The sequence below is a fragment of the Chaetodon auriga genome, chromosome 6 (assembly GCF_051107435.1).
Source record: "Chaetodon auriga isolate fChaAug3 chromosome 6, fChaAug3.hap1, whole genome shotgun sequence".
Lineage (NCBI taxonomy): Eukaryota > Metazoa > Chordata > Actinopteri > Chaetodontiformes > Chaetodontidae > Chaetodon > Chaetodon auriga.
Genome location: NC_135079.1, coordinates 23,197,759 through 23,218,395, shown reverse-complemented (window position 1 = coordinate 23,218,395; position 20,637 = coordinate 23,197,759). Strand labels below are relative to the sequence as shown.

Genomic DNA, 20,637 nt, shown 5'->3' with positions numbered 1-20,637 from the left:
GAACCAACAGAGCACACCTACTTCCTACTGTGATGTTAGTGGAGTTGCTGCATTGATCTCCACAAACGAGTGTGGTGGGTATGTTGTTATGATAACATAACAAATGATGGCTTAAACAAAGGCTAAATTATTGCTGTACATCTCAGCACAACACCACAGGAATTAATTTGCTGCTACAACAGCCTCCACTCTTCTGGCAAGGGTTTCTGCAAGATTTTGGTACCTGCAGGGATTTGCTCCCATTCAGCCACGAGAGCATCAGTGAGGTCCAACACTGATGTTGGGTGATAAGGCCTGGTCCATAACCCAAAGCTATTGGATGGGGTTGAGGTCAGGGCTCTGTGCAGGCCAGTCCAGCTTTTCCAAACAATCTGTGAAAACACATTTTGTTAGATTTCCTCAAACCTGAATTCATTGATTGTTTGGCCACTTGGGTGTGACACAATACGCTGAAATCATTACATTGCCAGTATTACTTTTACAGACAAACAGTACAAAAATTTGACCTGTAGTTGTGATTTTTGCCACCTGAAGAATGTAATTTCAACAGTCTTTCTCTTTTCAGCTCTGATTTTGGTCCTCACAAATTCTCCAATGAGATATTTGACTCTCAGCAGTCAGATGCTCCACTAGGTTCACCAGCTAGTTGCTAACTTTGGCTGCTGTTTGTTGCTACGCGGGTTGCTTTAAAGTGACTTTATTCAAGCTTTTTACTGTAGCGACAAACTGTTGCAACTGGAAACAATGCTGATGAGAGCTGACAGGGCTGAGAGTTACTGAGGAACCCATTTTGATTTACGTGTAGTAATTTTTTCCATTGTTAATATAAAAATGTTTATTGCTGCATCTTTAAATTTCAGTAGTTGGAATCTCTGCATGGCCCTGTTTGGCCTTAATATCACCCTGGGCAGCAACTGTATGGTGCATTTGTCATATCTGTCATGTCACTGCCACACATTGATTTGACTAAAAGGATTTGTTGCCCACTTTCATGAGGATACATTCCATCCCTGGTGACATAACACAATGTTATCCCACATATTAAGATAATCCTGGGGGAGAGGCACAAGGTTTAACCTTGTGAAATAAAGAAAGATTTTTTTGTACTGTGAGCGAGCAGGGAGGATTACGCTGCTATAATATAATTTTTTGGCTACGTCTTGACTCAGGCTGGTGGATGGCCCCAATCATGCTAATCCTGGATGATAATACGATCGCAGCATTAGCTAATGAAACCAACAGGAAAATCAGCAGCATCTGAAAACCACACATGGTACACTATAGACATGCAGAGGGCACATTATGAATACAAGCTCTCCATCTCTCTCTCTCTCTCTCTCTCTCTCTCTCTCTCTCTCTCACTCACGCACACACATGCTCCACTTGTGTGTAAACTGTTAGGTACAGTTCGGCACTCCTCACACAACTTGCTCACTTTAATACCGATTTGTCTGAAGCAGTGTGGTGACTCTGGCACACGGAATGAAGTGGTTATTTTGTAGTTAAGTGGCTGCTACTGCTACCTGCTACTTGAAAACATGAAGCCTAAAATACACACACTCACACACACACACATAGGAGGAGAGAGAACCCCAGTGGTCCTCTCTGCACCTTAGTAACAGCAGACTGGCAAATTAGCCCCTTCCTCACAGAAGGCCCCCTATTGGTTAACCGGTGCTCTGTTGCTAGGGAACAGCTTATGCCTTGCTTCAACGGCGGCCAATCGGTGGGCGTGTGTCAGTGACAAGGGGGCGGGGGTGGGTGGAGATGGAGTGAATGTGTGTGTGTGCGCTTGCAGCCGCAGAGAGGCTAGTGAGATTGGTGTAAGGCAGGTTCACAGCATACACAGATACTATCACACTCAGATAAATACACACAGGGAATGCTGCGAACACCATGCGAACACTGGGGCTGCTCTGACGCACACACAAGCATACACACACACACACACACACACACACACACACACATACACACACACACACACACACACACACACACACACACACAGGCAATCTCTCTTTAACAATCAGATAATCAAACTTTTTTGAGGTGTGTGTTTTGTGTAAGATTGCAACACAAAGTGCATTATACAGAAATGAAAAAATAGCTTACTCTCCCAGTTTAGCATGAAACCTGTACCAAAATAGCACTGCACCTCTGTGTCCACTTAAAGACATCGACTAGTCGTCATCATGGAACACAGAAATGATCCTCTGTGCATCCCAATGGCTCCTATTTACAGGAACAACACCTCAGTAAGATGTGTCCCCAGATGGCTGAGCCCTACATGGTTCACATTAACAAAAACTAACGTAATGACAGAGATCCTAAAAGTAAAGACATAACATGATGTTAAAAATGAAGAAATTGTTTAGCAGATTTCACAGTTCAAGATCTACAATTCATACCTTAAGATTTCGATTAAAAATGCCAACAGATTATGATGATTCAATCAGCTCCAGACACGAAAACCTACCTCTGTGTTGGTTTTCGTGGTAGATCGTGGAACAACTGAACGTCCAGTGCTCGATGAATGAACAAATGTCGTGGGCACACATCTTTAAAGCATGTTTGACATGCAAGTCAGTCTCCAATTAGTGATTTGACAACCAAGAGCAGAATCTCAAAATGAGCGTTTTGAGAGCAGAATCTCAAAATGTACTGCCAAATCGTCAGTGCACATGCTGCTGTATTTTGGTTGGTCTGCAGCTTGTCTAAAGCCATCTTGGGTGGACCACAAAAGAAAGCACTACAGTCCTGTAGTCTAGTCGGCTACTGATAAAAGCATGCATAGGTCCTTTGGTATCTGCTTGGAAGAGATGTGGCAGTACTTTTGCAGTTTTTCCTGAGATGATAAAGGCAGTGCTGTTGATTATTTTGTGTGTGGCCTCAAAATTCAGATGAGGATCAAAAAGCAGACCAAGGTTACGAGCTTTTGTGTCAAGGATTTTAAGTCACTGCTTCTGTTTCAGAGCCTCTGCTCTAATTAGTTGAACTTCTGTCTTTGATCAGTCGAAGGAAAGTTTGTGACATAAATGAATAAATGTGATGAATATATTGAATATATTGATTTATATCATTGAGTGATATAGAATTTATAACCCAGTAGCCTGAAGGATTATGTCCGCAACAGTTGATTCGGCACCTCGTGATTTTCTTCCTGTGCCAGATTTCAGTGCCATTGCAGGAAATATTGTGTCCTTTATGTAGTGTGTGTGGAGATGGGGGGTAGTGGATGGTGGATGGTGAGACGTTCGTCGCAGACCCTTAATTGTAACCATCTCTTTCTCCCTCGCTGTAGCTGTATATGGTCTATGTGGCAATAAAAAGCAGTTCTGTGTCTGCTGATAATATTTTCAATGGTTGCATTTAAAGTCTGAACAACACTGGTCCTAGAGTGCTGCCTTGGGGTCACTAAGAGAGCAGACAGCATAGTCTCTGCCAGACAGATGAGACATAAGCCAATTTAAAACTGTGCCATAGAGCCTCACACATCTCTGTAGTTTTATACGAGTGAGGACAGCATGCTTAAGTGAACCAAAGTTCATTTTTCTTTCTCTGCTGTGTTGAACGTGAAAAGTCTAGACTTGGGGGCAACTCACTCAACAAGTTGAAACAGTCTGATTAGTTATGGTTAATGTGTGGTCTGTATTTATTTTTAACACACTCTTTACAATTCACACATTCAACAGACACAGAGCAACATTAGACTTCCTTTCAGGCTCAGTCTTATTTATGGCCAGCTTAAAGTCCAATGTTCACTCTGCTTTTAGCTCTGTTTTGGTCACCAATATTTGGCTCTTTCACTACTAAATGATTTATTTTGTATAGGCTTCACCCTCTGAGAGCTGTTGCTATTGCATATGTCCCGCCACTGTACACCTATAGTTGCCTCTCTCAGATTCTCATGTACAGTATATAACATTGTCAGTACCTGAGCTCTACTCCTAAATTTTCTTCATCATCAAGCAGCAAACAACTGGAGAACAGAAGTGAAGATGAAGAAGTTCCACCACTCTTAAGCGGTCCTCTTGTGCCCCACCTATCAAACCGACTACATCCCTCTGGCTGACCTTCACCCCTGCTGCAAGGCTTGCCTCAGTGCTGAGCACGTCAGGCTACCTTTAAATCCTCTGCCTGCCTCTCAGTACTGTAAATGCTTGCCTTAGGAGCTCCACCAGTGAGTGGATGCCTTCATGGAGCTTCACAGGGTGGGCAGCGGTGACAGAAGCTGGGCTAACTACAATGGCATCCCTCTGGAGGATGAGGCAGACAAGTTAATCTTCAGTGGTGACATCCCAGACATCCCAGAAAGGGACCCAGACAGCAGTCACAAGTCAGATCCTTCCATCTTGGGTTTCTCTGCTCCTGAGAGACCTGGAGACTGGTTACAAGGTTGGGGCTGCAGCTTTCCATGTCCTGACTACAGCCAGGGGCTCCACTGCATCGACTCTCTCCTTCTCTGTGAGTCTGCCATCCAGCCAGCCACATGCCAGCTACCAAAGAACTTTCTCAGGACATGCCGTGCATCATCATGAAGGTGGCAGATCTGAGGGGCGTCGCAATGCTGGCAGAACAATCTGCACGTACTTCTGGCCTCTTTGGCGGGGACGTTTGGCACCAAGCCCCAAAAACTTACAGCACCGGTTTCCACATACTAGCATTTCACCAGAGTCCACAAAGACAGAGAAACAGGTTCTCCCCCTGTCTCACTGCTAAAGCAAAGCTACCATACTTCTTTCCAAGGCGACCTCCTCTGGCAAGCACAAGCCATCTCAGCCAACTCCTCAGAATCAAGGTTATGCTCTACTCTCTGACCATTCACACCAGTGTCGCTTAGATTAGATCGGTTAGATTGCTGCAGCTCAGAACAACATAGCACTGCTGTCCTCAGCTGTTTCCTCTATGCCTACTCAGACCAGGACTCTTTCCCCTGAGCTAGCAACCGACACTGGGAAGCCTTTAATGGCTGTCCTGACTCTTGCCAGGGTGACAACCATGGTTTCATCCAGGATTATGTTGTGGCAGACTATGAAGCAGAGGAATATCTGGCTGCACATGTCTCAGCTTCCCCCTATCATCAGATCAGAGCTGCTGGGTGGTCCCATATAAGAAGCAGAGAGAGTGAAGAAGCACACCTCCTGGGGCACAGCTGCACCACAGCCTCATCAGCAGCGCTGAGATGCTCACTCCAGGAAGAGGCACCGTGCACCTCCACATACACCCACGAAAAAAGCTGATGGAACACAACAGCCTTTTCCAGGGCAAGCCACCTTTCCAGATAGATCAGTTTCCTTTCAGCCAGTCCACTTTCGCCCCTACTGAACATTTTGTGGCTACTTTCACACAGACACACGCTCCCCCCACACACACAAAGTATGGCAGGCACCTCGCATGTTCACGAGTAATAAATTCTCACTTAAAATGTGCATTACTGACCATAAAGAATTGTCACCAACCTCCCACTTTTCAGGGAAAGTGAGTGGTGATATATCAGCGCAACGTGTTTGAGACTCAGGGTTTGAACACATAGAGCTCAATGCTGCTGTTGTCATGCATTTCCAGCACCGGCCCTTTCAAGATGGCCTTGCCATGGCAGGTGATGAACGAGCAATCATTTCACACAGCATCAAAGAGGGCTATGAGCTGGCTGCAAATTATGTCAACAGACACTCCACAGACATGCACACATCTGCTTACAGAGCACCGCTCAGCCTGCTATCCATGAAAACAACCCCCATATTCTGATAACACTTTTATGAAGTCTTCCTGAGCTCATATAGTCATATCCTTTATACAATGGTGTTTCACAAAGTCGTGAACTTCCCTCCATCCTTGCTTGTGAACGACTGAGTCATCAGTTTTTCTGGCTGTGTAAATTAACTCCACAACCCTGACAGCAAAGCTGTCACCAGCCAGTTTGGATGTGCTAAACCCTCTGTTGTCACACATCGCGCCCCACACAGTGGTGACGACGCTGTCAGTTATGTGTCTGCAGAGTATGATGGCCACAAGCCACATAGTTGTTCCGTTAGAGTTCCTACATGTGAGGAAAATCCAGAGGTGGTTCAGTCATGTGCTCCTTGACCCAGTGGTGAATGCTGACTATCTCCGGCTGGGGTGGGATTTGCGAGTCTCAGGTGGTGGGGGGAATGTAGTGCAGACGCCCCCCCACTGGGAGTAGATGCCTTCTCTTACAGGCAATGGCCCAGAGCTCTCTTTTATGAGTTTCCCCTAGTTTCTCTATTTCCTTGCCTCTTAGTGTGCATTCAGGAGGAGGATCTATAGGTCATTCTGCTGGCGGGGAAACTGGCAGCTCTCATGGCTCAGCTGTCACAGTTGGACAGTGCTATCCTCTACCTCCCGTGTTAGACCAGCGACTGTGGGCCGTACCACTGAATGGGAGCATTTTGAAAGTTTAAGACTGCCCCTTGCAGTGGTCTACACTATCCAGGCCAGGAGAGCCTGCCCTTTCGAGTTGATACCCAAAATCTCTCTCAAGATGTATCCATTAAACCAGTGGTCCTCCTAGCTCTGACCTGTGTGCACTGTCGATCTCACCATCCTGCCTCTATTAGAGAGGATGGGAGCACAGCAACATTAAAGCCAAATCCCTCATTTACACCTAAATAGCTAATGAACTCCTTTTGGTCCAGAGTTATTTCCCTTTATTTCAATTTAAAAATGCTTGATGGTAGATGATTTGTTGTCAGATCTGGTGCTTTTACGCAGATGCCAAGCAGTGTGCCTCTAATTCCATCATCTTGGATTAATGGGCTGCATAGGGGACCAGTATGTGAAGTAATTAATGTCCCACCCCTCTGCAGTGGCAGTACTATGTGGGGGGAGTGTCATTGTCACGTGACACAGACTCAGTATAGCTGTTAAAATCTTTCCTGTAATTTTACTGAATAATTGTTTGAACTTGGCCCAAATTGGGCGTGAAGGATCTAAGATACTTTTCTTCAAGAGCTGCTTCACAATGGCAGTTCTCAGTGCCAGGGGAATATGCCAGTAAGCTGGAAAACAATTTGCTCTTTGCCAGTATTTCATCTTCAGTATAATAAGCATTCAGTTATAAAAGGTGTTTGGTATGGTCAAGGGAACTGGTGGATGGATTAAGTAGAATTTTTCTATTAATAACAGCAAAGTAGTTCATAGCAGTATCAAGCAAAGGTAGAAGAACAGCAAATGGGGGCTCACACTTTTTGTACTGTGACTGTACTTAACTTGATCTCTACTGTCTCAGAGTTCTGCTCTGTGCTCTGCACATTTTTACAATTTAACACCAGGCAGATTACAAGTAAACCAGCTCTGGTGATATATTTTTGAAAAGTAAACAGTAGCTCTTCAAAAACGAGGTTGTGAGTTCAGCATTTTGGTAGCAAATTTACAATCTACATAGTCATTGCTGGGACTAAACAAAATAAAAGCAGAGAGTACTGATTTCAGAATCACATATTGTCGATAAAGGACAACATTTATGAAAAGGCAGTCTGAGATTTGCTTAATACCTATCAACATAATGTTTGTGTGTGTCTGTGTGTGTGGGTGTGTGTGTGTGTGGGTGTTCCTCCAGATTTCACCGCCAAACCACAGTGTGGACACACTTACTAGCCTTTTTCTAGCAATGTCCCATTTCACAGTAATATGTGTCAGTGACCATGTTTCCCAGGACAAAACTAAATTTATTTATTAATTTGAATCCTGGTCCGAACATTTTCAGAATTTTTAAAGCAATAGTTTGTGCATTAGCATTTGGAAATTCACCTATTCATTTTCTTGCTGAAAGGTAAATGAGAAGATCTGTACGCTAATCTGAAATTACAGCCTGCAGCCATTAGTCATTAGCCATTAGCTAATGACAAGTTACAAGCTAAACTAATCGACTGCTGGCTGTTGCTTCATAGCTAGTGTACATATACTGAATTAGTGTTGCATCAATCTTCTAAGTCTAAACAAACAACATAAGAGTAACAAAATGTATTTTCCAACATTCTCATTCGTCATTTAAGAGGAGGACCCTATCACTGAGATCTGAGCCCATCCATATGGTTTGCTCATTGAAAATACTAACTGAATGATTCTGCTCCTTTGGCACAAATGAAATAATTAGACCGAGAAATAATCAAATTATTCACTAATCAACTAACCTTCTGTAAAGGAGAAACTCTGGTTTAAAAACAACAGAAAACAAATATGAATATCTGTTATATATCCATTGAAGTACGGTGCCACAGTACTTCAATGGATATATAAACAGGACACATTTTCTTATTAAATAGAAGTAGAAAAGGCTTATTATCAGAGGATTTAACCCTCCTGGTCTGGTAATCATCTATGACACAGATCTGTGATAAGCCTATCACCGGATTGATCAGCAGAAACCTTGTTAGCAGCCACTCTGGACAGATTCATTTACAACAATGTTGCACTAATGCTGCTTAATATCAGTGTAGTGTTATTCAGAGTCCCATTTCCCCTCTCCCATTGCAGCTATTGTTAAAATGATTTTAGAGGTAGACTTAATTAAAACCATAGGTCTTCTGCACCTCTTCCTTTGGTAAATCCTTTAATAAGATCACAACACACTTTATGTAAATACTAGTAAAATGTGTAATTTTCAAGCAAGGGAGACAATTTGTAAGGTATTCTGTGTGAGATTAAAAAAAAAATCTGCTGCATCAATGATACTGTCAGTGAATATACTACATTCACTTTCACATTACCCAGAGTGGACAGGTGGTCAGAAAGACTGGCCTTCACCCACATGACCCAGGTTGTCACCAAGCATCTGCTGAAGTGTCATTAAGCAAGACGCTGACTCCCCACCAGCTCCAGGCTGCTGTTCTGCAGCAGAGCTTGCCCTCTGACCTCACTCTGTCAGAGAAGGTGGGCTTCCCTGTGGGATCAACACAGGATTGGATTATTTCTCTTAAGATGCAATTTGCTCCTTCATCATTGCACATGTATCATCATCGCTGCTGGGTGTTATCTCTATGCACGTCACATCAGAAAGACGCTGCAAATATTTATCCGCATCATAATTCATTCTTTTTTTTGTGACATTTTACCAGAAATCAGTGAGTGAAATGTGAATCTATATAGTCCTAATATCTTATTAGCTCACCTGAGGAAGTGGGTTAGACATGTAGCTCTTGAATGGTTTTCTCTCCATTTATCTAATTACTAGTTTTTTGTATCCATCACTGACAAAGTGACTAATAGTGTTCCTTTGACCTGTGGAGTTCCTCAAGGCTCCGTCCTGGTACTTGCGTCATTCTCTCTTCACATGCTCCTTTTTGGGTATATTATTAGTCAGTTTATCATTGCTATGCCAGCTTAGTGTATTGTAAAACCAGGGGAAATTTTAAATGTGGTTACTTTATATAACTCTCTTAATGAGATTAGTGTCTGGGGCATCATAGTTTCCTGCAGTGAAACAACAAAACTAAAGCTCTTGTGATTGCTTCAAATCAACAGTGCAATGGTTCCTTGGCTTCTAACCCAGAAACCTGTAGTGGTCACTTTTTGTTTCCTGGTTGAACTAAAGAAACATCTTAAGCAATTTATTCAGTCCTTTTTTTTAATTAATCAAGAAACATTGTCAAGCTCTGCCCCTTTAACTTTCAGCTTGAATAACATTGCTTTTTGTCGTCAAGTCTGGACTATTGCAATACTTTGTCTTGCATGATTGCAATCAAAACTCTGGAGTGTCCCTACATGAACCTGGTTCTGGCTTCACTACCTGTTTAATTTAGGATGGAATTAAAAACAATTGTATTTACTTAAAAGGCGTTACACAATTTGGCTCCATCCCATCAATAGTGAGTAGCTGACCCCATACAGGTTCACTGGGCCTCTCAGATGACAGCTGCTTACCCCCTTTTATTCTTTTTATTTAACAGTTATTGCTTTGCTATCACATACATTTTCATCCAAATGCTTTTTGATGCCATTTTAAATTGTGAAGCACTTTGTAACCCTCATTTTGAAGTACTTTAGAAATAAAGTTTTACTCACATATTTTAAATACTATAGCTGCAGAAATATGGTCAAGATGGAATATAGATTGGCTGCATAGGCTGATTTGAGAGTACAATATACTGAAAAAAGGAGGTGGGTTTTCTCCACGTATCTGAAGAGAACATCAACCACTGTGGCTGAAATTATCTCATAACAAGCTCCAAATTCATCAGTTTTAGCATCATACTGCAGCACGTAAACCAGTATCAATGTTTATTCAATACAGGAGAATATTGCTCCTGCCAGCTGAAAACCTTGCATCTTCAAAATGTCGTAGCTTTGTATTTAACTTGACACCCATGTGTTCGAGTTCATTTGTAATTTTTCGAAGAGGCTTTTTAAACCCCTGGGCTGTGGGATTTTCTGACCCAGTGAAAGAGCCTGCTCCAGCTGAAGTGACAGTTAGCAGAATCCGCCTGACAGCAGTGGGATGATTGATGTGTATGCAGTTATTCAAGGTCCGATGATTGTGACGTTAAAAGTGTGAAATTATTTCAACAACAACAAAAAAATCCTTCACTCACCAATAATTTCACAGGAATGCACTGGTGAAATAGAGGAGAGTCATTACCTTCATGTTGAAAATAGTGGTTTGGTCCTTTGAATTGTATTAAAGCAAAACACTTTACCACCTACACTTAACCACTGGTTGGTTGGAGGTTTGTGCTCCACTTTAGCTTCTTTTCAGTTATTCCCCTTATACTGCATATATTGACATATGAATGACCAGCTGTGGTAATAAAAAGTATCTTTCTTGTTGTGCATTGATTTGCTTAAAACGGTAAAGGGATGAATTTTACTGTGTGTACATTTGTATGTATTAGCAGGTTTGTGTGTGTGTCCTTATTATCAACACTCTCCCCTTTTCTCTCTCTCTCCCACGCAGGCCTACAGCTCTATCCTCGTTGTCATGGTGATTCTGCTCAACATTGGAGTGGCTATTTTGTTTATCCACTTTTTTATTTAAAGACAGCACCGCTTTCAGAGTCAGCCTATCTATGCTACAACAACTATAAATTCATATGAGTATTACAAATAATCTGCTGCTCCTTCTTGTTCCTGGCGGGAGGACTGCACCTGGCTGAAGGAAGACTAGGACCAAGGAGGGCTCCGCCATCATCTGGGCTAAAGGTGGCGTACCCGGGGCTCACCTCAGCTAAGCTCGGCCCAGCCTTTGTGAAAGAGATGCTGAAGTGCATAGCCCAAAGAAGTGGACAAAAGAGGGTTAAAGCAGTCCAGGTAACTGGACTACAGGGAGATAATATAGTCCAGAACCTGGACTTAAGTGAACTTCTGTAGTTCACATATAGACTCAAATGGGCTGAGCCGGTCTGATCCCCAGGCCACGAGAGCTCCAGCTGGCTCTACAGCAAGATGTCTGCTTCCACTGTCTGCAGACAGGACTGATGAGACAGACTTTTTCATCTTCAAATCATAGTTTTCAACAGATTTGTAACTTATAATTTATTTATTAACATTTTCTCTCATGTACAATATGTTGATGGATATATTCTTTATTTTGTAACCCTCCACCCCTCTTTATATAACTCCTGCCTTTTGGTTCCTCTGCCTGCCCAGGTGTTGTTACTGATGGTTCAAAGTGTGTGTTCATGTGTGTGTGTGTGTGTGTATGTGTGTCCATGTAAGACTCTGGTGAGTGTGTGCTGCCTTGATGGCTCCCTGTCCACACACACATGCACACTCATCGCTTTTACCCTATCCCTCTCATTCATTCATCCACACTCTGATGTCTGTCTCCCCTCGTTCTTCATCTCATGCTTTGAGTGATAATGTATGTGTGTGTGTGTGTGTGTGTGTGTGTGTGTGTGTGTGTGTGTGTGTGTGGCTGTGTGAACAAATGAGTGCATGCTGTATATACAGTATGTTTGCAGCGTGCATGTGTGGAAATGGGTTTTTGTGAGCGTGTATCAGGCTTTAGAAAGCAATGTGTGTGTGTCCATGATTGTGCGTGTGTGTGTGGTCTCCAAGTAGCTCACTGGCCTTTCACGCTGTTCATGAACTTTACCAGAGCATCTCATGAGGACACAGTCACTGCTAATCCACATCTAGCCTACTAGCATCAGCTGACAGCTGTGCTCTATCTCTTTCTCCTACTCTCTCCCACCTCCACACACACCAGTCAGAGGATGGAGCTTCCTCTGAGTTGGTGGTAGTTCAAGACAGACCGTCCTTGGCAAAGCCCTGCGCCTACTGTACCACTAGCAGAGATATTTAGAGGCAGTACTGCATTCACTGAAGCAAAGCCTGTATGTGCATCACCAGAAATATGGTTTTAAAGACAATATCATACTGATAAGTCAGTCTTTCCCTCTGCTTCTCTCAAAACTCAACTCAAAGACAACGACTACATCTTTTATACTATACTTGCAAGATGTCTGAAAAAAATACTAGTCGCCACTTGCCTTGCTTTTGTAGCGCAAATTGATAAAAGTACAACGATGCATGCATATGTACTGTAATATCTTAGTTGTGCGTTGAATCTGAAAGTGAAAGAAGCTTCAGAAGCACATGCAACATGTTGAGTTTTGATAGGAGCAGTGTCTGGAAAGAAGCCTATTTGGCACTGATCATAAAGCTGAGATAAAACAGCACAGTCCAAATGTCTTTTATGGATTCTTATTGCTCTTTTCTGGGTTAAATGAGACCAGCTGAAGTCTCTATGTGGAACTAAGTGATACTCCAAGCAGCCTGACAACAACAAACTGTTTGAAGGGATTTCAGTGAAATGATGCAAGTCGGTTGTAGTGGCCAGGATGGAGGTCAGGATTTACCGTCCCTGTTCCTCAGCCTCTCCTCCACCGACTCAAGACCCTGAATGACAGACAGACAGAATAAAGTACACATATACCAGTTACAATTTGTCTGTTGTTAAAGTCAAGTGAAGATGCAGTGTGTGTGTGTGTCTGTGTGTGTGTGTGTGAGAATATGTGTGCTTGGGTTTCAAACCCATCTGCCAGACCAACCTGTTTGTTTGTGTGTGTGTACATGAACGCTCATCACAGTGTCTGAACGTGTGTGTGTGTGTGTGTGTGTGTGTGTGTGTGTGTGTGTGTCCTCCGTCTTCCACATGATGGAATGGGATGACTGATACTGTTGCCATCGGTAACAACTTCCAGGGTGCAGGGAGACTCGCTGTTGTTTTTCTGTCCGACGGCGTCTCTCAAACTAAGGACTGGAACTCAAACTCGGCTCTAGGCTCATTTCTGGTGTTTCCCCACATTATTACAAGAGTACAGTCTAACGTGCCTGCACTCCGAGAGGCAGGACAATATATTTTCATTTCATTTGGGTCCCAGACTGAAGCTCCGCTGTATGCCATCAGCCTGGTGACAATGCCCTGCGCCACCCTGTTAGTCCGCAGCATGCTACAGCATGCCAAGCTCTCTCTCTCTCTCTCTCTCTCTCTCTCTCTCTCTCTCTCTGTCTCTCTCTCTCTCTAGTTTGACTCTCCTTTCTTTCTTTCTTTCTTTCTTTCTTTCTTTCTTTCTTTCTTTCTTTCGGTTTCTGGGAATTACTCTGTTTGGTTTTTGAGTTATGTGGAGAAAATAATGAAAGTGTTTGAAAGAAAATGACTCTTGGCTCTTGTTTTTAATCTGCCTCCTTTGTGTTGCTGTGTTGCGCTCTCATACTTTTCGTGTGTGCCATTGTGTGTGTTATCCCTGATGCAGGGAGGGAGTGGTACAGGCCTGGTGGAGAGGGAGGGGTACCGTTACTATAGCAACCTTAACAGAATTTTCCTCCGTCAGTGGAGGGGCGGGGCCTGCATTTGGGGGCGGGGTTTACCTCTGGAGACCAATGTTCTCAATGAGAGGGAGGATGGAGGGGCTGTATTGATGGAGAAGAGGAGGAACTGGAGAAGAAAAACAAAGAGGGGCGGGGTGGGGGTGGGGGGGGGCACTAATACATGTCAGGTCAATTGAAGCTGTTTTTAATCATTTTCAAATAATTTTTACTATGATATGTTTTTAATCATCTGTGACGACGAGGCATGGTCAGGTGTCATGATGGATGCAACAGCACGTCCATCAGCAAGTGTGCAGCTGCATCAGGTATCAATGTGGACATCTGCCGCCATCTACTGGTCATATATCTGAACTACAAAATAATAGCATCAAGGGGCTTCACGACAGGACACCGACGAGTGAATTGTAAAGATACTAAATAACGTACAAATATAATACGAATTATTATTATGAAGTATGTTGATATTTACAGCGGTTCTAGAGAACCATCAGCGGCCTGACATGGACTTACTCGACCACATATTTCATCCAAAACTCTTTTTTTATTGGCTAATACTCATCACTGTAACTTTGCTTGTCTGATATCCTGAAATCTGGTGATTACAGTAATCCTAATTATTCTATATGTGCTTGTATCTGTAATAGAGGTGACTATCATGGCAGTAAGGATTACTTCGTTTAGCGTCAGTACCGTCGCTGTCATGTCTGAGGAGGCTGGCTTACTTCTACAACTCAAAAAGTAACGCTGTCAAACGTACGAGCTACAGTCGTTGTAGGGGATATACAGACAAGCTGTCTTAATGGAGAAACTGTGATTGTAAATAGATTATATATCCGTTGAAAGTGTACCTGGCACTTTAAAACTCCAGTAACTGTGCAGAGATATGTATGAGCGCATGAGAGAAAGATGTGAAATAGCAGAGCAGCGGATATCGCTCTGAGCCAATCACGAGAGAGGCCTCGAATATAGACGGAGCTGGCCGCCAATCAGAAGAGACATTTCTGCACAGTGGGCTGGTCTTGTTACCAGAGTTGGGATAATGTTATACACAGCTGTTTTTTGCAGTGTTTTCTCTGGATTTGAAGACTCATGGCAGAATGCAGGAAGGGTACCTCTATATTTTGCATTCATGGACACCGAACGAGACCTCTAGTATCTGTGAGGGTTTTTTTTCCCACAGCGGCGTCCGATGAGGTAATGTCTCGGAAATGTTATAATGGTATTTCCAGTGGCAGCAACCTCGGGCCACACTAGTTTTACTCTCAAACTTCAGCTCCAGCACAGTCTGTCTACCGGTTGGGACTTTGTCGCTGGGCTTCAGCCGACGGCTCCTCGAAGAAGTTGTTGAAAACCATGAGGACGGAGGAGCAGCTCTACAGGAAGGCTGTGCAGGACGGGACAGCGGGGCGGCTCGGATCAAAAAGTCTCTGTATGGTTGAACGTCTCCTTGAATGGGGTGGTGTGTTTTGATCCTCGCTGCCATTCTGCAAGAGCTGTGTCTGTCCCGTCTGGGGGCAGCGGTCCGACCGGTGGGGAGGGACACAGCGGTGGGACACCCGGCTGCCATGCTGTGTGCTGAGCACAGACAGACCACTGTGGCTTCACATGAGGCGACTTGGTGAGATTATGGTTGGGAAAGGCCTGCTGCTCCGTCAACAAAGGAAACGACTGCTGTTTCTTTCATTTTGCTGCTGTGGCCGCAAACACTGAGAGTGTAAAGCTATACACAGCGTCAGTCACTGACTTCAGCTCAACTTCACTAATTAGCCGTGATTTTATGGCCACTCGAGAGTAGAGCTGCTCACGCGCGCCTGCGCAATTACGCACGCATACAAAGACGCGCTCCCCTGGTTGTGAAGTTTACTTTGGGGTGAAAATCTGACATTTTAGTTCAGTTACTGTCCAAAACAGCTACTTAAACTTATCGTATAAACAATAACAGTTCAAGTTCAGTTTGAGTGGATGTGTCAAGATGGTGGAGAGCCGGAGCTGTGTCCAAAGGGAGGGGGTGTACCGCTGGTTCTCCTCCCTCACCTCAGCCCAGAGAGCCGAGTTCCTGTGCGGCCTTCTGGACCTCTGCGTCCCCATCGAGCTCCGCTTCCTCGGCTCCTGCCTGGAGGACTTGGCCCGCAAGGACTACCATTCCCTCCGGGATGCGGAGATCAAGGCCAATAACCCCGCCGACCTGTCGGGCCTCACCAACATCACGGACGAGGTAGTGCGCAGCAAACTGCTGGTGTCCCTCGCCCTGCTCGGCTCGGACAACAGGGAGGCGGCAGGAGTCCTGTACCGGACCCTGACGCACATAGACACGGTGATCAATAACTACGGCCTGGCGCTGAACGACGGGAGGACCGAGGAGCAGTTCCTCTTACTGTTCACCATGGCCTCTCACCACCCGGCCTTCAGCTTCCACCAGAAGCAGGTGCTGAGGCAGCAGCTCGGCCAGATCCAGGACATCCTGCAGGTGAGAGGGATGCTCCAAGGACCCAGCTGACCTTCACAGGGTGACCAGGAGTGAGCAGCAGGGCCCCAGCTGCCACATGCAGGCACACAATACCATAATTTAACCCACATTCTGTCACAAAGCCACGTTTTTACAAGTGAAATGTGCTTGTGTGTGAAATACTTTTACTAGTGCTGAATTACATTATCCAATGAAATCATGTTATCTATACTAGTAGAACAAAGGGGAGAAAATACTGTCTGTAAACGGCGAGGCCAAGAAACTTGAAAAACCACATTCAAAAGTTACTTCTTCTATAGTCTTAGCACCTCATGTACCACGATTTCTAGTTTCTTCTTTTAAACACCACTCTCTCAACATTTAGATGAGCAAACACGTCACATAAATGCCATTTAACTTGTCTTAAACTGTCTAAAATCTAAGTACATAGGCGTAGACTGTATCAGGTCATAAAAGTGTAATGTAGTGAAGTGTGTTCTCGTGTGGGTTCTCCATCAGAGGAAGTGGGAGCGGCTCCACTGCAGTCTTAGGAGTGTGAATGGAGTGTAAAGCAGAACAATAACATGTGAAATTTCTACTCAGCGGCTGACTGGGAGCATGTGGTAAACCACTATCTGAGCAGAAAGTTACATGAAAGAGGTTGTGAGGCTGCTGAGACTGCACGGTGAACACACTTCAGGCTAGTACTGTGCGGTGAATTCACAACCCTCTGACAAGGTGCCTCCTTCAGGATAACAGGATCCCGTAAATCCAGAGCATTGTGCGTTCTTAGCCAGTGCAGGGTGCTCTGAGTTATCACCTCGTCAGCCCATCCATCAGGCCCGCCGGCCACAGGTGAGCTCTTCACCTGCTCAGAGGAAAGGAAAAGTCATTACAGCAGGTGAAATACAAACTAATTTCAGGCTTTTCCGAGACCTGCTGGAGGCCATATGTTACACATAAGTACAGCACACTGACATGTTACCTGTACACCAAAATTACAGGTGAGACATAGCCAATGACAGGCTGCCTAAGTCATGTGTTATTCAGTGGTGAACAAAGCAAAAGCTTGAAGGTGAAAGCTGACAACGAGCAGGAGTTTACAACGCTGACCACAGTTGAGGTTAGATCCCAAAGATTTTCTTGTTTGTTGACATAGCTAAAGGAATGATTGATGTCTTTTTTAAACCAATCATCTTTCATTTACTGATTAATCTTGATGGCCTCTCTTATGAATTGCATTTTTGGCATGCCATCTGTCACCAGCTGTAATTTGATGACTCCCACAGCTCCAGCTTTTAATTTGTCATAAGGAAATATCAGCTGCAAAACAACCAAAACAAACAGGTTACATCCACGACATAATTCACGTGTAGCATTTAACCCTCGTCTTCCATTTGTCTTGGAGACCCTGGGTCCCATTAAACAGATCAAAAACATACCACTTTGATATTATAGTGTGTATTTATATGATATTATAGTGTATTTATTGAGCCCATTGAAAGCAAACAGCAGAGCAAAGTGCTTTCATCTATACTTTCCTCTTTCAGCCGAGGCATTTTCAGATATGTTTTCTGGTGCTTTTGCTTGATCTTTGCTCTCTCTTTTAATGATACAGCACAGGCTACATCGTGTCATCATTTCACGTCTTTTAAGATTAAGGGGCAACCTTTGAAATCCATGCTCCTGTCACTCGTCACTACGCTGCACAAGACAGCAAAAGACCGTTGTGTCTCCTGTGATAAAAACGACTAGAGATAAGCAGAAAAGGGGATGACACAACTGTTCCAGCTGTGTTTCTGATTTTGCCGTCTTACTGCCCTTGTTGTAGGTGAGCAGTGGAGGAGGAGGAGAGGCTCAAGCAGGCGGCCCTGGCGGGGATCGAGCCGCCGTCTGTTTCACTCAGCTGCACCACCACTATCATCATCAGACTGTGTCCCTGCCTCTGGCCTCGTTGTCCCCAGCTGCCTGCTCCCTGCCCGATGCCAGCGCTGCCTACCTGCCTCTGTCTGCCTGCCAGCCCTGCCACACACACTGCACCTGCTGGCACAAGGTAGGCAGCCACGCAGCCACGCTTCAGTGGGCTGTGTTAGTGTTCATCATCATCAAATAACACACGTTTCATGAAAAGATTTGAATTTGTGAGTCATCTGTTCTTCCGGTAGTTTTATCCTGTGTTATCAATATTATCTTGCTTGGGCGCATCTCAAGTCACTTATTTGACATTTCCTCGCTCCTCGACAGTCACTTGAACTGAAAGTCGTGTCAGAGCTCTTATTTTTGAGGAGTGAGGAGGGATCTCTGAGGAGCCATGAGGGAGGATACAGGAGAGCAGCCTTCATAGAAGTCTAGTACCAGCTGACACATGCCCTTGTTGGATATCAGTTATTGGCTGCACGCTGCTGCTGATCAGACATGATCTGGTACGATATCACTGCGGTTTCATACCAGAGTGAAGGCAGAGATGTGTCATGCCCACGTTTTATATTTTATTTGTTTTCTGATTCACCACCTAATTATAAATCAGTTGTAAGCGTGAACAACAAAAGGAACAGCTTTGTTCACTTATGAAAAAGATTTTAATTTTCGTGATCTGTTATTTCCCCCCTTAACTTTTGTGGATACAATTAAAGTCAGAGAGACGAGGAGAGTCTTGCACACGTGTGCAGACACAAATTCATCAAAAGTCTTTACAGCTGTTAAAGCCGACTGACAGCTGATCCAGCTGAGATCAGCTGCTGCTCATCAGAAACAGACGATGCTTCAGAGGAAAAGAAGGCTCATTTCTTTAAAGACATATTTCCTCGTTTCTTCTCCCCTCGCATGGTTTCCTTGTGTTCCTCCGCAGAAGACACACGTGAGGGAAACGTGGATGCAATTTAAGAGACTTGAGATGCTTTCAGTTAACTTTCAGCGCGGACAAAAGTGAAGTCTCCATATGTTTGTATTCCTCATCCATTGTTTAATGCTGTAATTAGTTCTGACACTTCTTCTTTACTAAATGTGTAACAGACAGGACAAGACAGATCGCAGCTCAGTTTGCTTTGGTTTGCACTTTCACACATAAAAAAGACACTGTATACATGAATCCTCGCACGGCTGTGAGCTATATTTGTGTGTATGAACAGGTGTATGAAAGGTGCCAAACGGAGTCACTGGGGGTTGTGTACAGCGGTCGCAGGCCGACCCTGTCATGCGATAAATGCTTCGAAATTTTAAGTCCTCCTCTTGTAAAACAAATACCATCCTCTAACAACACAATCAGTGGTCAACCATAAATGTCCAAATATTGATGAGAAAAGAGGACAGGAAGAAGTTGTTTACAACCAAATGTGGTCCCTTTGCCTGGCTGTGTCGCAAGGAAAGGTGGAGATCATAGGGAGAGGGAGAGGAGGGGATTTCCCAGTGATGCGGAGGACTGAGTGTTTCATTAACCCTCTGTTACAGTAACATGTGGGAGCGTCCTGCAGAGCGCTGAAGACGGGTTATTTAGACACCAATCAGGACTCGGAGAAATGTGGAGGAGAAAGAAACTGAGGCTCTATCAACGCAAGCAGTATAAAGAGAGCTGTGAAAAGAAAGTTAAAGAGGCAGGACGCTGGGTGTTTCGTTCCTCTCGTTCACAGAGACGTAAACACACACTCCTAAGCTCACACAGGAGCAGGCAGGCACACTGTTCAAACATGTGTGAGCAGTGAAGGGAAAGTACCCAGCTCAGAGAGGAGCGTTTGTATTTAGTGTTTTGTTGCCCTTGGCTCCTGCTTAGTGCAGGTCAGCACATTTCTCTATGCTGAAATCAACCCTCTGTGGTGTGTGTGTGTGTGTGTGTGTGTGTGTGTGTGTGTGTGTGTGTGTGTGTGTGTGTAAGAGAGTGTGTGCATGTGTGTGTGTCTCCAGTGAATCCCCAGGAAGTTATAAATGCTCTCGCTCTCTCTTGCTCTCTCTCTCCTTCCCTCAGCGCTCTGAAGGCAACAACAGGGTTTCACTGTAAACCAGAGCAGTTGTGTTCATTACCTGGTAGAGAAGCTTTTAGCCTGGCCCGCTGTCATCTGCTGCAGATGTAGTATATTTGGCACAATAGCTTTCACTTTCAAGACCGTAACAGTGTGTATCTCTCCTGTAGCAGGGTTAACATTTGCTACAGCGCCAGTGAGCTGGAGGGAGTGTAACAGAAATAAGTAGTTTAGCAGGAGCCATGGTTGAATTTCCACATAATCAGTGGCGAAAAAAGTGCAGTACAGTAATCAGATGTTGCGGTTCGTCCGGGATTGTCCTGGTTTCAAGCTGGGAGTTACAAGTACTCACATATTAAAACACTAAAATATTCCAGCTTTCATAAGTCACTACTTTATTGTTATCGTTTATCATGTTCTGTCCCACTCATTGTTACCAAACCC

The 20,637-nt window shown here is 44.2% G+C and overlaps 2 protein-coding genes across 2 annotated transcripts in view; both read left to right on the top strand.

Moving 5' to 3' along the window:
* The window catches only part of jph3b (junctophilin 3b), a 52,288-nt gene extending 38,621 nt beyond the window's left edge, over positions 1–13,667 (top strand). Inside the window, exon 6 of the mRNA XM_076732859.1 lies at positions 10,916–13,667. Coding sequence (XP_076588974.1) covers positions 10,916–10,996 — 81 coding nt within the window. The 3' untranslated portion in view covers positions 10,997–13,667. The remainder of the gene's footprint in view (positions 1–10,915) is intronic.
* Positions 13,668–14,986: 1,319 nt separating this feature from the next.
* The window catches only part of zcchc14 (zinc finger, CCHC domain containing 14), a 28,573-nt gene continuing 22,922 nt past the window's right edge, over positions 14,987–20,637 (top strand). Inside the window, exons 1-2 of the mRNA XM_076732003.1 lie at positions 14,987–16,261; positions 18,072–18,293. Coding sequence (XP_076588118.1) covers positions 15,767–16,261; positions 18,072–18,293 — 717 coding nt within the window. The 5' untranslated portion in view covers positions 14,987–15,766. The remainder of the gene's footprint in view (positions 16,262–18,071; positions 18,294–20,637) is intronic.